This window comes from Oreochromis niloticus, linkage group LG14 (genome assembly GCF_001858045.2).
Source record: "Oreochromis niloticus isolate F11D_XX linkage group LG14, O_niloticus_UMD_NMBU, whole genome shotgun sequence".
Taxonomy (NCBI): Eukaryota; Metazoa; Chordata; class Actinopteri; order Cichliformes; family Cichlidae; genus Oreochromis; species Oreochromis niloticus.
In genome coordinates, this window is record NC_031979.2 from 2,950,698 (window position 1) to 2,967,890 (window position 17,193).

Below are 17,193 nucleotides of genomic sequence, written 5' to 3' on the forward strand. Positions count from 1 at the left end.
ACCACTGCTTGGTCAACAAAGCTTTGAGGTGTGTTTGGGTTCACAGTCACTGCTTCAGTATGACTCTTTCTCTTTCTCCACTCTTCTCCTGAAGTCATTTCTGATGAGGCTTCAGTAACAGTAAATGAATCATCTGAAGGGCCAGATTTATCTCTCACGTTCTGTGTCACGTTTTGCTGGATTTTTTCCTTTTTCCTATGGCTTTCAGATACTGTTCTGATACTGTGAAATGCATTAGCTCACCACATATGTGACCTTGTCGTTTTGGGTAGCTTTTACATATTTACATACATATAGGTTAATTACCATTTGTGTAATTTACATAGTTGCTGCACATTTCGAGCGTGCTACAGGGCCAGGATTACTGTCAGGTCTGATATTCACTAAACAGGGTCTGTTTATTGCTTATAAATGTGACAGAGTGAAACTTATTTGCATGCTTTAAATTTTATACTATTTGGATTTGAAATCAAACACTATAGAGTCAAAGTACTGGCACTCATTTTTTCATTTTGGTGTTTCCATTTAACAATAAAAACTTGCAAATTAATCAAAGTCTATATTTATTTGAAAATGGTAGAACAGAAACAGTATAAAAATAACACTTAATAGCTGATTTTTAAATACACACCAGCATTACACTTCTAAAAAATTAGAAGGGACATGTGGGGAGGAAATTAGTTTAAAAAAATAATAATTTAATTAATTAAAGATAAATAAATAAGCCAACTCCAACTAAAAATGTCTGATTACCTGGAAAAATAAATAAATCATTTTTAAAAAAAATAAAAATCTTTAACCTATTCTAGGGGTGTCAAAAATAAGTTTTGCAGCTTTTCTTCTGAAAACTTTACCAATGGCCATTCAAACTCAACTTAAGTAAACAAGTAATAGATAAACAATTAATTTACAGACTACAAGCTATAGAAATGCATGTGTGTGTGTTGTTTACAGTGACTTCACACTAAAAAAAAAAACCAAGCAAAACAAAAACAAAAAATCAGGACAATTACCAGAACTCTTCCTGTAATTTTACACACTCATTTCTTACTTCTTTATCATGCAGAAAAACTGAGACATACTGTTGGCATTTCACTTCTTTCTTACATTACAATATTGCAGGGATTAAATGGTTACTTATGTCTTCAAACTAATTCGCCCCATGTAAGATCAAAGTGGACCATACGTGGGCTATCATGTAGCTACAATTATTCACAATTTCACCATAGAAGACAGATTTCCATAACCATTAATGAGGCCCACACTTAACCTATGTACAAAGCAATCAACATTCAAATCAACAAAATCCATGTGGTTATCACAAAAAACATAACAGCCTTTGTCAGTATACGTTGTTTAAGTTATTTTATTGTGCCTTGCGCCTTCCCCAACTGTCTGTGAATTGTACTCACAACAATTTGCATATTAATCATCATGAAACTGAGCTCACGGCCCACTATTCGGACATTACTACTGGTTAATAATATTTGGGGAAACCTGCAGTCAGCTGACAGTTGGATGAGTGACGAAACGTTTTTCCCACGCTACGTCCAGATGAACGGAATCAGCGTTTTGGAACTTTCTTCTCTGGATGATTGAGCATGCCTCAATACATCAGTTGGTTGCAATTACTGACATTCTGGTATAATATTTAACTTTGTTTAGAAATGTGCAATAACTGTCTGTGTTGCTGAGAATCACGGCGACGAGAGCAAAAGTGGCCAGTAGGTGTCCCTGTAGAGAAGTGTGTCTGATTGTTTGGAAACCTCTGCTTTCCCCAGCACTACAATACACTGACTTGCCTGCAGACTAGACCTGCTGTGACCAATTGGAAAATTGTATGTGTACCACCAAGAGTAACAGAATTCGGATTTCATTTGGTTTCATACGCTTTTTATACGCTTGCAGATTTGAAACGCGGTTTCTTTTAGGTGAACACCTTATATTGACGTGACCACCCCATTAAAGTCAATATTTCTGCTCTGAAAGTCGCGGTTTGGCTCGGAGCAAGACCTCTAGAGGGCAACGGCGACAGCTGCACTTGCTTTGCCACGTCTACGTACAAGAAGAAGGGACATTCTGACGTCAACACGCTCGAGCATGCCTACTACACTCGCACATAAACAAAGGCAGGACGCGGCTCTGCGTTAAACTGTACTGTCTTTCTATTTTATATGCAAACAATATTTAAAAATTGGAGCAGGCCTCAACTTTGAAGCCATGGAAAACGCATTACTGATGCGAGTGAGTGTTTTTACCGATCAAGGAGGCAGGAAATACATGGAAGATGTGACCGAGGTCATAGTAGAGCCTGAGCCGGGAGAAAATGAGCCGACGACGGGTGAGCCAGAGGAGAACAGTCGGAGAGACTACACGTTCAGTTCTCTGGCTGGGGACACTTATCCCGACCGGGCAGATAAAACCGTGGAGTCCCCGCAGGTTTTAAACGCATCCAGTGAACTCGTACAAACAGAAGACGGGGGTATATCGGTAGAAACGCCGTCACCAGGAGATCTGAGCACGCCGCAAGTTCAGCCGAACACCCCGACTTGTTCCCGCCGTTCCGTAGCATTCTTCGCCGTTTTTGATGGTCACGGGGGTCGCGAGGCTGCGCAGTTTGCGCGAGACTATCTTTGGGAGTTCATGAAGAAACAGCGGGGGTTCTGGTCAGACTGTGACCGGGAGGTCTGCTCTGCCATACGCAAAGGATTTGTAGCATGCCACCATGCTATGTGGAAGAAACTGCGTAAGTTTACCAACACTATGAAGTTGTGACACGTAAAAGCTGTTACTACTTTGTGCTTCTCTGTGTTTAAGCAACGTGAACTTAACGCCAAACCTCAAAATCAGACTTTATTATCTGGCCTACACCCAGCTGAGTGTTCACCGACTGTAGCGCATTGCTAGCTCTATGCAAGCCGGATTTACTAGAATGTTCCATGGGCTCAGTAGAGCCTTTTGAAAAAAAGATCTCGACCAGAGAGCTAGGTAACTGCCAAATACCCCAGCAGGTTCCTCGCCATTATGCCCAGGCTCTGTTTGTTTGTTTAATTAAGATCAAGTTATAAGTAAATGTTGGAATTAGCATTGGAATTAGCGGAGCTAACGAAGTTAGCTGTAGCCGCCCGGTATTCGCCGAACAAAGCCTGTCACAGCAGACACCTAACAGTTCAGAAGTATGTTAACAACCTAATGTATAATGGAAACCTACAAAATGTTATGGTCTCACTGGCCTCAATCTAGTGTTTCGTTACAGAGACGTAGTTTTTACCCTTTGTAACGCCTCCTCGATTCTATTAGTCTGTGTATGCCATGACGCTTGGACCACGGCAGTGTGTTCCGGTGTCTGGTTGGATATGTTCGGGCATGTCAGCTGTTTCCAGCTGGTCACAGATTATATGTACACACACAAAGTGCTTGTACGGCGCATGTGTGACTTTGCTTATAAGACTACCTCCTGGACAAATAAAAACCGACCTTGAGGTCACATACTTCTCTTTTAGCGTGGTAAACAAAAACAGATCAGTGCACATTAACATGTAAGAAGCCAGTATGTCCTACCTGTCTGTTCTGTGTACCTCACAACACTGCAGTAATGTTTTATAAACAATAAGCTTGTGTTCATTTTCTGCCTTCTGTCTTTTCAGCTGAATGGCCAAAGACACTTACAGGCCTTCCTAGTACATCAGGTACCACAGCCAGTGTAGTGGTCCTCCGAGGAAACCGCATGTATGTGGCCCATGTTGGGGACTCTGCAGTGGTTCTAGGTGTCCAGGATGACCCTTCAGTCCCATTCATCAGAGCCGTGGAAGTCACGCAGGACCATAAACCAGAACTTCCCAAAGAGAGGGAGCGTATTGAAGGTCTAGGAGGAAGGTAAGCAGGGCCCAGTCTAACATTTTGTCAGCCCCACCCCCCAACTGACCCCATAGTTTTATAGGTCCCTTGTAAATGTTTACTGTCCAATCCAAAAAAAAAGGGGAAATACACATTTTTATTACTCTTTATATTGCTGTGTTATTTCATCTATAATAGTGCAACATAAGTTATTTGTAAATGTTATTAAAAGTCTAAACCTGCAAATAACTATTAATTGAGCTTTAAGAGAAATACAGTACAGTACACCCCATGCCCCCCTTTAGACCCGACCCTGCATGCTGCAGATTGAAAAGGGCTGTCCACCTGCAGCAGTGTTTACAAGAAATCTGCCAAATTTAAAGATTGTGGTAAACTAAACAAAGAAGTTCATCTGCACACAGACAGCTTTCATTTGAACTTTTAATCAAACAGCATTGTTTTGAGCCACAGCTGCTTTTGGGGCCAGCTGTGGTTGGCAGAGCAGGTTATCTACCAATCAGAAGGTTTCAGAATCAGTCTTCCTGCTGCTACTCCAGTCTGCATGGTGAAGTATCTTTGGGCAAGATACTGAACCCTGATTTGCCCCTGATGCATCCATCAGAGTGTGAGTGTGTGCACAAATGTTATAAACAGTTCTTAGCGTAGAAAAAAGCGCTTATATATGAACATATACATGTGAGGCTAGTAAAAAGCACTTTGATTGCTCATTTAGTATCTAAAAGAATACTATAAAAGTACCAGTCCATTTACCATTTACTGTGTTTGTCACTGTTTCTGTTTTTCTTCATGTTTAAGCTTTCTGATTAGGGCCCTAACATGTTTTCAGGAACAACAACGGTCTCAAAGTTAAAAAGTAAAACTGAGTTGATTAGCTCTGAAATCATTCCACTCTGAGTATCTTTACTGTGAGTTAATTGCATACGTGAACAGGGAAAGAAAGTCATCATCAACAGAGCCCTGAAACAACAAACTACCATGGGAACGGGTAAAAAAGAAGCAGTGTCCTGATTTTATTACCGTGGACAAAGAAATATGAACACGTGTCAGTGATTACCACGACATTCATCTAAAGAAACAGGACAGAAGAAAACAATCCTTTTATTCTTGCACCACTCTATCTTCATCATAGGTTGAATAAAAGTTTTTTAAATATATCATCTTTGATGCTGTCTTTCATTGTCATTTACCTAAATAGATTTTTCATTTAGAATCTGAAATCCTAAATCTTATGTTTGATTTTCAAATGTAATTATTAAACTTTAATATAACAGGGACAGAAATTAGGAGACAGGAACTGAAGATAAACTCTGGACAAACAGACAAAACAATTTACGGATCTACCCCCAAGTCCATAATTTGTTAATTTAATAAAAACTTTTGCTACAGTTTATGCCATTTTTTAATAATTCTTCAGTAAAACTTTAATGTGCTGATAGAATGTAACAACCTTTTTTGATCAAGAGAGAATTGTATTATTTCTGCCATTACTTGTGTGAGGGACCAAGCAGCCAAAGCATAGAGGACACAGGCAAAAAAGTACCTTCAAAAAGGGTTTCCTTTATTTTAACCCTCAAAAAGTCCAAAATTAACAAAATTCAAAAACATACTTAGCAGGCCCATAAAAGAGGTCAACTAAATATAACTCTACAAAAAATAATTTCCAGAAACTTAAACAAAACAAAGTGAGACACAACTTAACTCACAAACTGACCTAATTACAAAGACACATGAGGGTAGCTTTTATAATGATTTGGCCAAACCATTTATACACAATAGGGGGGAAAACAAAAACACACATATTAACTAAGCACAGAATAACCTAACTAAACCTAAAACACCCCTGCTCCTGGTAAGCCCATGGTTGGTCCTGCTGAGCAGGCATTTTGTCCTCAGAGTCCTCAGCCACGCCTTTTGCCCAGACAGGAAACAGCCACCGCCCAAACCCAGGTAACTCAAAGAGAGAAACATAATTAATATAACAAAACATTTTAGAAAAACCACACAATGTTACTATGTGCGCGCCTCATAATACCAGTGTTAGGTTTAACAAAATGATTAATGAATTAACTTAATGAAGAAAACTGCAAAGCAAACTAATAAAGCGAAAAATGAACTGATTTATCCCTGTGTGGCTGATGCCATCACAACTTGATAAATATGCTGCTTTAAATGTTCCTGTTTTGGAGGTTGTCTCATTGTTGCTCCTCTACTGAACCTGTTGTTAGTTTCATTAACACCAAGGCAGCTGAAAGTGATTAACAGTCTCTTCTGCTGCTTACCTGACCATATTAATATCCTTTAAATTTAACTGACTGGACTTGCTATACTCAAACCCAGCCTTGAGGCCACACACTACTGTACTTCTAGTGCAGGTCCAAACTGTACGTGTTTCTTTAAAAGACTGTGTGTATGTGATGTGCATGACTATGTTTTTGTTGGGTGTATTGAATCGATTGGCACCTGTGTGTAATTCTTGCTGTAGTCTGACTCTTCTAAATGGCAGCTTCTCTCTCCTCTCTGTATGAACAGCGTGATCAAGAAGTCTGGGGTGAATCGGGTGGTGTGGAAGAGGCCAAGACTCAGCCACAATGGTCCAGTCCGTCGTAGTACTGTGATTGACCAGATACCATTCTTGGCAGTAGCTCGAGCTTTAGGTAGGAACAGTAACTTACTGTAATCCCAGTGAATACCCTGTGAGGAAAGCAGCGTGAGGATGACTAGAATAATACAAAGCAGAGTACCAGAACCATGATTTTATTTTCACTAGCAATTGGGCACAAAGTCTGCGCCCTGTAGAGGTTATGTTCAAGTAGACTACTTCTAAGTTCAAGAAAAAAGGGTAGTGATGGTTAGACTCAGAGTCACACAGCATTGTGTGGCTTGTAGTTCCTTCATTAAAGTTTTCCTTTTCTGCAACAGGCGATCTATGGAGTTATGACTTCTACAGTGGAGAGTTTGTGGTTTCTCCAGAGCCTGACACTAGCGTGGTGGTTCTTGACCCTAAAAAACATCGCTACATCATCCTGGGCAGCGATGGTCTGTGGAATATGGTTCCTCCTCAAGAGGCCATCTCCATGTGTCAGAATAATGACGAGGAAATGGTGAGTGGTTACGCTTTAGCTGCTATCAGTATAGATGGTTGCCCTGTTCCTGCATGTCTGGGTTGATGTCTCTTATAGCCCATAAGTAAAAAGTAAAGTCCACCTCATATCAGCCTCATATGCTGCAGGCACCATGTGGGGTCTCGAGTGCCAGGCAGCTGGTCAGTCATGCTTTGCTGCGGTGGCGCCAGCGGATGTTGCGTGCAGACAATACAAGCGCCATAGTAATTGCCCTACAAGAGCCTGGGACCTGCCAGGATACCCTGCACCATGAGGAAGTGCTGCTCGACCTAGCCAAGGTGTCTCAGTGCCCCCCCACCTCCATATCCCGCGCAGACACTCCTCTTGTTCAGGTGAGGCACAATAGATCCCTGGTTTAAGGTGTGGTATCCACATATAAGTGCTGGACTTGACTGTTACTCCATTGTCTTCTTCTGCAGCGACTTCCAGAGGAGGACTCTCCTGCGGCCACATGTGAGCTCTTCTCTGCGTTGGAGCGACGAGATGGGCTATCGGGAAGCAACAGCTTTTATCACATGGATCTATCTGACCCCTTTGCTCTGACTCCGCTGTGTTCAAACAGCAGCCCTGAGCTGCCCGCCCTGTCCAGTGCAACGGACAGGACAGTTGGCAGCAGGACACCCACCAGAAAAAGAACTATTGACGTGTCATCAAGCCCATCAGGCCTGCTGGCAAAGAAAGCCCGGCGCAGGACTGCCGAAAGACCGCCACTGGTGCAACACAACGCAGAGAAGAAACAGAAAGACTCCAATAATGTGTCCTCCATTCTCCAGCAGCATAAAAGTACCACAGTGTGTGTGTGCTAAAACACACACACACCTGCTCCCTCCCACTGTCACCGTCATTTGCAGTGGTGCTTCTGTTCCATGAATTTGCAGCTTCCTCCTGCATATTGTTACAACTCCAAGCAACTGTCCTACGGAGGAAAGACTCGTTGCTCACCACTCAAACAGTCGTCACTTATAAAAAGTTTGTTTTGGATTAATTTAGTGTCTTTGTTTCTAAATTCCTTCTTGAAATGCTGATGAAATGTGTCTTATGTCACCTCAGTTTCTAGTAACAGTTGTAAGCATTAAATAATGTTGCTGGTGTAAAATCTTATGCATTTTATAGCAAGTATTGAAAAGTAAGTTGAACTGTTCATTTAGAACAAATATATATATATTTTTCTACTTTCTTTTATTGTATGATGATCTTAGAGTAATATTCCTTTTAGATGAGCTTCACTTTTTCTTTCTTCTCCAACTCATCACTCTGTCAACAATATTGTGTGCACACCCTGTGTTAAACATATTTATGTATTATTATCAGTTTATTTAATCACTGGAGACTTGTCTTGAATATAAACTGAAGGTGCTGCTACCATCACAAACCAGTAAGCTACTACATTGTGTGTGTTGCTATATAAATACATGTAATGTTTGCAAGTATCATGTTTTCTCATTTGCCATAATGCATCCTCCCTCCCACCCTGTGAGGTTTCTAATAGTTGAACTTGTTAATTGCACAGTGCATCTTAAGGGATAGGTCCATCCCCTCGATTATTAAGCATTACAGTTGTTTGGTGTCTTCACTTCCCTGAGCCTGCTCCGTACATCTGGTATAAATTCTCAGAAGAAGCTTTTCGGCAGCCCTTTGCTTCTGTACATGTCTCTAAAATAGTGAACTTCTCTCTGTGTGAACACCCTGATGGTCCTGAAGGAAATCTTCTTCAATTGTGAGGCACTGCAAACAATGTTTACAAGTAACATTTATTGAGTTATTTCATGCTGCCAGCCTTTCACTGTGCTTGAACCTTCCCCTGCAGAGTAGAGACTGTCGTACTTCCCCAGTCCATCCTGCCACTTTGTTTGATCTCTCTTGCAACACAACACCACCACCTGCTGTGTCGTTTAGGCTGGTCGAGGGGTTTCTTGAATACTCTCCTTCCTATGAGCCGTTGTCCCGCCATGCTGCAGTGCAAGTTGTATAGTTACCAATGTATACACAAGGCTCATTTGTGATTAAATACACTCTGCATGGATGGACTTTTTAACAGAACTGTTTTGCACTATTATGGTGACGTTCATTGTCTCTAGGAGTGAGTTGTTTTTCTCTTAACAAACAATGCAGCTAATCTGAAATGGAGGATGTCAGATAATAAAATCCTTTTAGAATAGATCACTCACTGAGCTTAGTATAGTTAGGAAAACATGACAGAGCCCTGTATGATTCAGATTTTTCCTGCGAGAGAATAACGACCATTACACAGGAAAGAAAAATGTCTCAGTCTTTGTTACGTGATAATGTGTTTCCACTGAGCTAAGTGCAATTTCTAACAGGAATTTGTAGCATTGTGGGTTATTTAAATCATACAGTGATGATTCATGTTTGACATACTCTGCAAATGCAGTCTGTTGCTTGGCTTGGAATTCCTCGATTATGATTTTTTTTTATATACATTTGAGAATTCTGTTCCTCTTTTTGTTTACTTATTAACTCTAAGTACTCACCTCCCTGATTCAGATAGCTGTGCTAACACCAAGTGCATGTGTACAATGTAAATGTGAAAAACACTTATCTGGAAATGAACCTATTTAAATAAAAAATTCTCTGAAGTAACTTAATTACAATGCTTTGCAAATATTTAGTAATTAAAAAAATCATTATGCAATCTGAACGGTTTTGCAAGCAAACAAAAAAACATTTGCCCTTGCATACGTCCCACTGGTTGAACGTCAGAAGAGAAAGAGGAGTTCTGGAGTAAGGCTGTGTAGCTTCTCAGTCATCCGGGTCATGGTAATCTAAGGAGGTTGAATGGAAAAGACTTTCTCAAGTCTTCAAGGCGTCTTCAGGAAACTCAAAGGAGTCCAGTCACTTTTCTATTCAAGCTCTTTAAAATTCTGGAGTAGGTTGGATGAAGTGGTGGAGAGTATCCCCAGAACATGTTCAGTATGTTCTCCAGTATGTTATTGTAATTTTCCGTGTTTTGGTCTGCTAATTAGCTACATCAGAAGCAAGCTACAGATAGTCCAAAATCTGTGGGTGAACCGAAGACCACTGAATCTGGAGGAGTGTGAGAGACTGACCAAAGAAGAATGGGCTGGGATTGTTCAGGAGGCGTGTGTGAGACTTGTTGAAAAAAAAAAAGCAAACCACTGCAGACTGTTAGCCCACAAAAAAAAGATACACAACTGGCTGTTAGCATAAGGGGGGCTAATAATTTTGACCCTGGTCATTTTTGTTTTTGTGAAATTATTTTGTTTCTGTAAAATAATGTAAGCATCCAAAATAAAACTAGAATGTTTGGAAAAGCTGTGGTAAAAATTATTTGCTCTGTTTAACGGAGCACTTGGGAAATAACAAAGATTTAATATGTTCATAGTTGGGCTAAGAAATCTGTCCTCATCTGTTGACTAGAATATATACATAGACTCAGTTTAATCGTTTGATAAATGGTGCTGCAAGGCCTGTTAACTTCTTCTAAGTGATCACGACTGAGTATAACTGGTAGTTTCTTTTTTCCATCATAAAAAGGATTTGTTTGACAGCACTTATTGGATTGACCAACAAAGTAAAAGTAAAAGTGAAGACGGAGAATTGTAGATTTAAGAGCCTAGATCATTAGTCCTGGAAACTAATGGAAAACCAGCATTGCTATCCACAGTGAAGTGAGTTTTACATTGCTATGGAGTAAGACATTGCTGATGTTGTCTTTCTCCAAAATCGATCGTACATGTGGGAAGCGGACATTTGCACGATAAGAGATATGTTAGGTTTTCAACTGTACCAACTGTCAAGCATGGTAGTGGTGGTGTCATGCTCTGGGGCTATCTTGCTTGGACACAACTGGGTCTTCCAACAGGACAATAATCCCAAACACACATCAAAACCATATTGACACATTAAGAAAACAAAAGTGCACCCAACAACATCAAAATTTCAAGGTTAAACTCAAAATACTATTTTGAGTTGTTGCCAAATAACCTTCATGGCTTCTATACCTTCTATAAAATGCCTTGTGCAGTGAGTTTGTGGTTCAATACACATTTTCTTTATTGTACCAGGGTGTAGCCATCAGTGTCCTTGCATCTGCCCATTGTTAGCCGTTTCATTTTGTACAAATCTCTCCAACTCTTCCAAGATTTTTGTGGTTTTTCCTTCTGAACAGTTCCAACTTTCTGTACCACCTCTTCAGTGTCCTTATATTTATCACCACACTGTGTTTATGTGCTAAAAGAGAAATCATTTCCTTTTAACTAAAACTGATTCTGAAGTACAATTTCACCATCTCATCTACACAAGGCATTTTGTAGGTGGCTTTAATCTCCACATTTGAACTTCATTCTGAAACTATTATTTGGACTTTAATCTGAAAATATTATTTCAGCTTTTATCTCAAAATAGTATTACAACCTTAGTCTTGAAATTTCGACTGTATTCTCAAAATGATCATTAATACCTATATTTATTAATGTGGCCCTAAAAACTCTTAAAAAAATGGAAACATTATCGAGTGAAATATTAGCCAAATTTATTCTATTCAATCAAAATGACAACAATAAATATTAAATTGTGACTGCTGCTGGTTAGCATACAATGTTTAAAAATAATAAATAAGGTAAATATTAAGATTAAATATGTCAAGAAGTTATCACTGATTATTGAATATTATATAATAGTTAGATATACACAGATTTAACTACATGTACTCCACTCTGGTATATAAATTACTGCAGATCAATGAATGTATTGATACCGAAATAAAGCACTGTCGACTTACATTCACTTTTTCCAATTGCCCGCTAAACTTCCGGGAATAACAACGTGATTGCTCTTGGGTCAACGGCGCTAATGTTTACCAACGTCATTTCCGGTGTTTTGTAGCCACATAAGTTGCAGTCACTGGTCAGCGCTAACTATTCATAATAAAAGCGTAACATAGCGGGATGAATTTACATTATTGTATAGACTATTGTACACGTGTTTGTAATCTTGCCTTGCTTTTGAGAATTGTGTAAGTTAACATGTCAAAAGAACATAGAGCAAATGGGCTTTTAACGTCCAACATTTTTCGTGATCTTTTACAATACCAGTTTTATTTTGAAAGCTTTCGTGTGAAGTTTTAATGTGCAATGTAGCTGACTTCCTGTCAGGGTCCTTAGCGTGATTTGTGAGAGCGGGAAGAATCGCAGTAAGTAAAGTAAATCTAAACAGCTGTATATTTTGCTGTTTTGTTTAGATATATGCAAATGTATGTCTTTGGTGACAGGCGTTACCAGTTTAACCATGGGATACTCTAGTAGTGTTGTAGTACAGAAACGGTGGAACTTGTAATATTAGCTCTTGCTCGGTATTCGAGCAAAAGGTTCTTGCTAACGCATCACTTTCTACAGCTTTACTTATCTGAGTGACACCTTCAGACAGGAAGAAATAGCGTGACTACTGCAGGTTGTTTAGCTTTTGGTAGATGCTTTATAGTGCGTTAGTTGTATGTTACTGTACCTTACAGACCTAACTCGTGTTACTCTGAACTTTTGTCGGGACAGGCAAACATGACTTCATCACCAGTGGAGTACACCATTGGAGGGGTGAAGATCCACTTCCCCTGCAAGGCTTACCCATCCCAGCTGGCTATGATGAATTTAGTGAGTCGCATCCTTCCGTGCTTGCTTGTGCAGTGACAGAGGCTGTCCCAGGCTACACGTGTCTTTCTTTTAATGTCTCTGGTCATGAAAAAACTCAAAACCACACTTATGCTGATTAAATGATCCTCACCTCCTGATGCACTGCTTCACTACATTATTAAAATATTTTACAAAAATTAAAAAAATATACAATCTGCTGTGATCTGACTCACTACTAGTACCATTCATTATACGTTATTATTTAGTAATGTGATTTTTTTTCTTGATTTTCTTTTTAAAGTTTGGAGTAAGTTTGGATATCAGAACAATTTTTACAGGAAATCCACTTTATTATAAGCTAACTACACAAAATGCAACCATAGCATAGTTTCTACTATGATCCTGCAAACCTAGCTGTTCCTTTGTCTGACCTATGTATGTATTTGCATTTTGAAAATGTAAGTTTGGGTCTTCACCTTAGGTTCTTCATAAAGTTTGGCATGGTTGCACAGTCACATGTACCCTTTGCACAACCAAACAGACTGCTACACCTGCAAGCTTAATAATCTGTAATTTATAGTCCCACAGATGTGTCTGTCTGTGAACATGTTTCCCTTGAGATAGGCGAAGGGAGGTTTTCACCCATCCCAGACAGGCTCCTGTACAGTCCTCAGATTCACATTAGCTCACAGGGAACGTGATAAATGATTAAAAAACAACCCCCCCCCCCTCCGAAGATCATAATGTGGAGCATAAACTGTGGCTGTAGTGGACATTTCATTGTTTTTCACTTCAGCTCTGTATGTTTTAACTTAGCTCTTCTCTGTTGTTTTGTAGATTGTACGAGGTTTGAACACAGGGCAGTACTGTTTACTAGAGTCTCCAACTGGAAGTGGAAAGAGCTTGGCGTTGCTTTGTTCAGCTCTGGGTTGGCAGCATGCACAGTTTGGTAAGCCCGGTATGACTGAGTGCATGTACATGTAAAATTCAAGTTGGATGATATACTTGTGCTATATCTATACAATGAAATTAATGTGGGCTTAATCTGCTTCTTGATGTTTTCTGTCATATATAAACTGCTCCAGTGGATACTCACAAAACTGTGTTTTAGACAGTTAGCTTAGCGAATGTCCAAAGAATCCCTGTGAGTTGAAAACCAGGTCTTAAAGTTTTTTTCTACTCTTAACTCTTTATGGTGCCAGAGCAGCTCATAGCTCTGGCTGTGAGTATAGAAGCCCCACCTGTTTGGTGTTTATACCTCTTGTTTATGATTGGCAGCCTATTAAAAGAATGTTAGCTTGAAGGTAGCGATGAGGGAGATAGATGACTTATTTCAAACAATGGATTAAGATCAGTATGGATTCTTTTAAATTATGCTTCATGTGATAAAAATATTGAGCGAAATGGGTAAATGAAGACTTTAGTTTAACCACTGACTCATTTCTTTTTCTTCTTACTGTTTTCTTGCTTGTAAGTATAATTTCCCTTTTGCTTATACCCAAAAAACTAATAGCCACTCAGGGTCAATGTTACTGACAGTTATCTCTGTTTCACTATCGGGTTGTAGCCAAATTGCAAGAAGGAGGAAGCACCGGTCCAGACAAGAGCCAGAAGTCCGATTCCCCCACCTCTTGCAAGTGTGGGTGTCACAGCAAATCCAGCAGGAACAAGGCAACAGCAGGAGACAGTCATGCTGTGGTGGACCTCACTGTGTCACCCTCCAAAGACACGGCTCAGCCGTCGACTTCAGCACAAGAACCCAGTAAGTAGACCTGGGTTTAAGTTGTGAAACATACAGCACCTGAACCTGTACTACTGTTGTTACAGTGTTACCTGCAGCCACTAGTCCCTGTTTATCTCGTAGTTAGCTGTTGATCACCTGTAGTTTTATGTCACACAGTGCAGTGTTTGTTTTTTGTGCTTAAAAACGTTGCAGAACGTTCACTGACAGAACCCGGTCAGTGCTCTGTGTATGGCTTATTTGTGTCAGCACAGATACAGGTTACGGTTCACAGTTTCATTAGTGTTTATGTCCACTGCCACTATCTTTGGTTGTTAGATTGGGGCTGGTTGGGCTGCTCTGACTTAAAGTCCGTCTTTAAGGGGCATTCGAGTAGAAATTCAGACGAGCAAATCTGAAATTCTGGCATTAGTAATGTTATTTCTGTGGGCAAAATAACTAAATAGGAGTGAGAGTGGGTGTGTCTCTTTGCAGGCACAGACTATCCAGTCAATCACCATAGTTTCAAGGACACTGATATTTGAACATGTCCTTAATTAAATCAGCCTTTCACTTAGTGCCATTGGTCCAGATTTGTCACTTAACTTTAGTTTTTAATATGAAGTCATCTCGAAATGCTGCAGGACAACATATATAGAGAAAGCAAACAAACCACATGCCTAACATGTCTTCAGTGATCATATCGCAGCTTTGTTTCAGGATTTCACAGGCAGCAGCTTCTTCCTTTAACTTCAGTAAGTTAAAGGAAGAAGCGTAATTCAGATGTAGATGCTCAGGCATGTGTTTGACACTCGGTGGTAACATTTCTGGGATTTTTTGTGAGGCTCTGGTGAAATAAGATGATGTTTTGCACTGAGTGACCATGGTCATGAATCCCCTTCCTCTCACAGGAGCATAGCATTGAAAGTTAGCATCCATTTCTGATGTGATTGTTGTTTGCAGACAAGTCTGTGTCAACATGCAGCTCTAAAAAGCTGTGCTATTTCTAATCAGTAATCAATACTTGCCATCCAGGGATAAAAAAGCCTCTTCTCTCCTGGCAAATCATATGCTGGTCATGGGTGGAATCAGTGTTCAGACCGTTGTTCGTCTAATTATTACCTGAATACCAGGAGACGTCAAGGGACGACCAGCTAACGTTGGAATAACTTTCACTTTGGAATTAGCTGTGATTCACAATGACTCACAATTGCAGTTTTTTTGTTATATAGTCAGTCGACACCATGTATCCTCATTAGCTCAGTTATAAAGTAATACATTCTTTAGAATCATTTTGGCGGACTTAAAGGAAATTCACATATTTTTAACCAGGAGATTGGCGTGCGCCTTTCCAAATTACATCAATTTAATTTAGTTTAATTATATAAGCTCTTGAAAAGCAACACCAGTCAAAGAGAATAATTACAATAAGAAAACTGCCACAGTGTTTTGGAGCAACAGGTGCCTCCCAACAGCAGCACAGTTGAAAAATGACTCATCACAGAGGCATGTGACACTTCCAGATTAAAGCATTTCATTAAACCAGTGTAGAAGATTATCCTACTAACTGTATATAAAACATTCATTTGCATGTGTTGTTTCTGTGTTTTAGTGCTTTTCCCAGAAGAAGAAAGAAGAAAACAGTCTCTAGCTTCTCGACTGTCAGAGAAGTTCCAGAAATCTCTCAGCTCCGACTGTGCGAAAGATGACGACTTCCAGCAAGACAGGAAACGCATTCGCACTGCAGAGAACACGGTAGGCACCGATGCTTGTTGTACATGAACACCAGATTTACTCTGCATTACATTTACACAGTGATCATATGCAGTTGTGTTCGTCTGATGATGAACAAATTACCAGCATCTGTTGAATAAGAAATGCACAGATCAGTAAAGTCACTTTTCTGTGTTTGCTTCTCAGAGCCGTAAAAGGCAGCGACTGGAGAAGGGAGTCGTGTTCACAGATGATGAGCCGGAGCTGGAAAATGAGCCAGCGGGACCTCAGAGTTGGAATGCCCAGACGAAACACCAAACTCCTGGTTCTTCCTCTACTTCCTACGTGAGTACGATCCAGACGAGGACATAAAGTTACGCAGAGATAATGTTGTCCTGTAATTTAAACTTTGAAAATCAGCGACCACTGACGTGATGCAGACTGTTAGTGGGATTAGTGTGGTACTGTTTGACCTTCTTTCAGGGTGAGTTCGCCCACCGCTCAGCTTCACTCGGCACTGCTGTAGACAGACAGGCACACAGTTCCTCTCCTCACTAATAGCTGAAGTAGTTAAAGTTCGTAACACTGAACACCACTTTAGGAGGAATTTCAGAGATCAGCTCCCATTTCAGTCACATTAAAATATTATCATGAATGGTAACCTGACCAGCACACGGGTTAACGTTAGCCGTTTAACTATTAGCAATTACCCGATGGCCACATTAGCCATCTGTTATTATTAACATAGCCGCGAACGGTCTTTAGTTAGATAAAAGATGAATAGTTATTGGCGGCTGAATGGAGCGCAGGTGGAATATTGATCTGTGACAGAGCGGATCACGGACACGTGGAGAAGCAGAGGGTTGCTGGCTGTGCAGAGCAGCAGGGGAAGTGAAGCTGATCAGAGCAGAGAGTTCAGAGTGTGGAGAACGAATCAGAGCAAATGAAGAAGAGCAGAGCTGAGGACGTAAAGAGCTGCAGACTGAGGCGGAGCAGTGGGACTGGTGGATGGGAGAGAGGCTGCAGGCAGATTTAAACAGTATGATAAACTCTTATTTTTCTGCTTTTACATTAATTTATTAAAGTGTGTTTCTTATTTTGTTGTACCCACCTGTGAGGTCATTTTTACAATGCAGCCGGTGATCGCTGCAGTCTGTCAGTGAGCGCTCTGCTT

General features: G+C 40.2%; 2 protein-coding genes across 5 annotated transcripts in view; both read left to right on the forward strand.

The window, feature by feature from the left end:
* Positions 1-2,063: 2,063 nt before the first annotated feature.
* On the forward strand, positions 2,064-9,581 carry ppm1da (protein phosphatase, Mg2+/Mn2+ dependent, 1Da). Its single transcript, XM_003453571.5, has 6 exons — positions 2,064-2,746; positions 3,648-3,876; positions 6,388-6,512; positions 6,778-6,959; positions 7,088-7,312; positions 7,400-9,581. The coding sequence occupies exons 1-6, from the start codon at positions 2,221-2,223 to the stop codon at positions 7,784-7,786; spliced, it is 1,674 nt and encodes a 557-aa protein (XP_003453619.2). The 5' UTR covers positions 2,064-2,220; the 3' UTR covers positions 7,787-9,581.
* A 2,430-nt stretch (positions 9,582-12,011) lies between these two features.
* brip1 (BRCA1 interacting helicase 1) overlaps positions 12,012-17,193 on the forward strand; it is a 43,947-nt gene continuing 38,765 nt past the window's right edge. Inside the window, exons 1-6 of one of the 4 annotated variants that reach the window (XM_025898433.1) lie at positions 12,012-12,153; positions 12,509-12,607; positions 13,424-13,544; positions 14,154-14,348; positions 15,919-16,061; positions 16,227-16,364. In XM_025898433.1, coding sequence (XP_025754218.1) covers positions 12,515-12,607; positions 13,424-13,544; positions 14,154-14,348; positions 15,919-16,061; positions 16,227-16,364 — 690 coding nt within the window. In that variant the 5' untranslated portion in view covers positions 12,012-12,153; positions 12,509-12,514. Of the gene's footprint in view, positions 12,154-12,355; positions 12,411-12,499; positions 12,608-13,423; positions 13,545-14,153; positions 14,349-15,918; positions 16,062-16,226; positions 16,365-17,193 lie in introns of those variants that run through there. The other 3 variants (XM_005474437.4, XM_025898434.1, XM_025898435.1) reach the window with 3 other exon arrangements.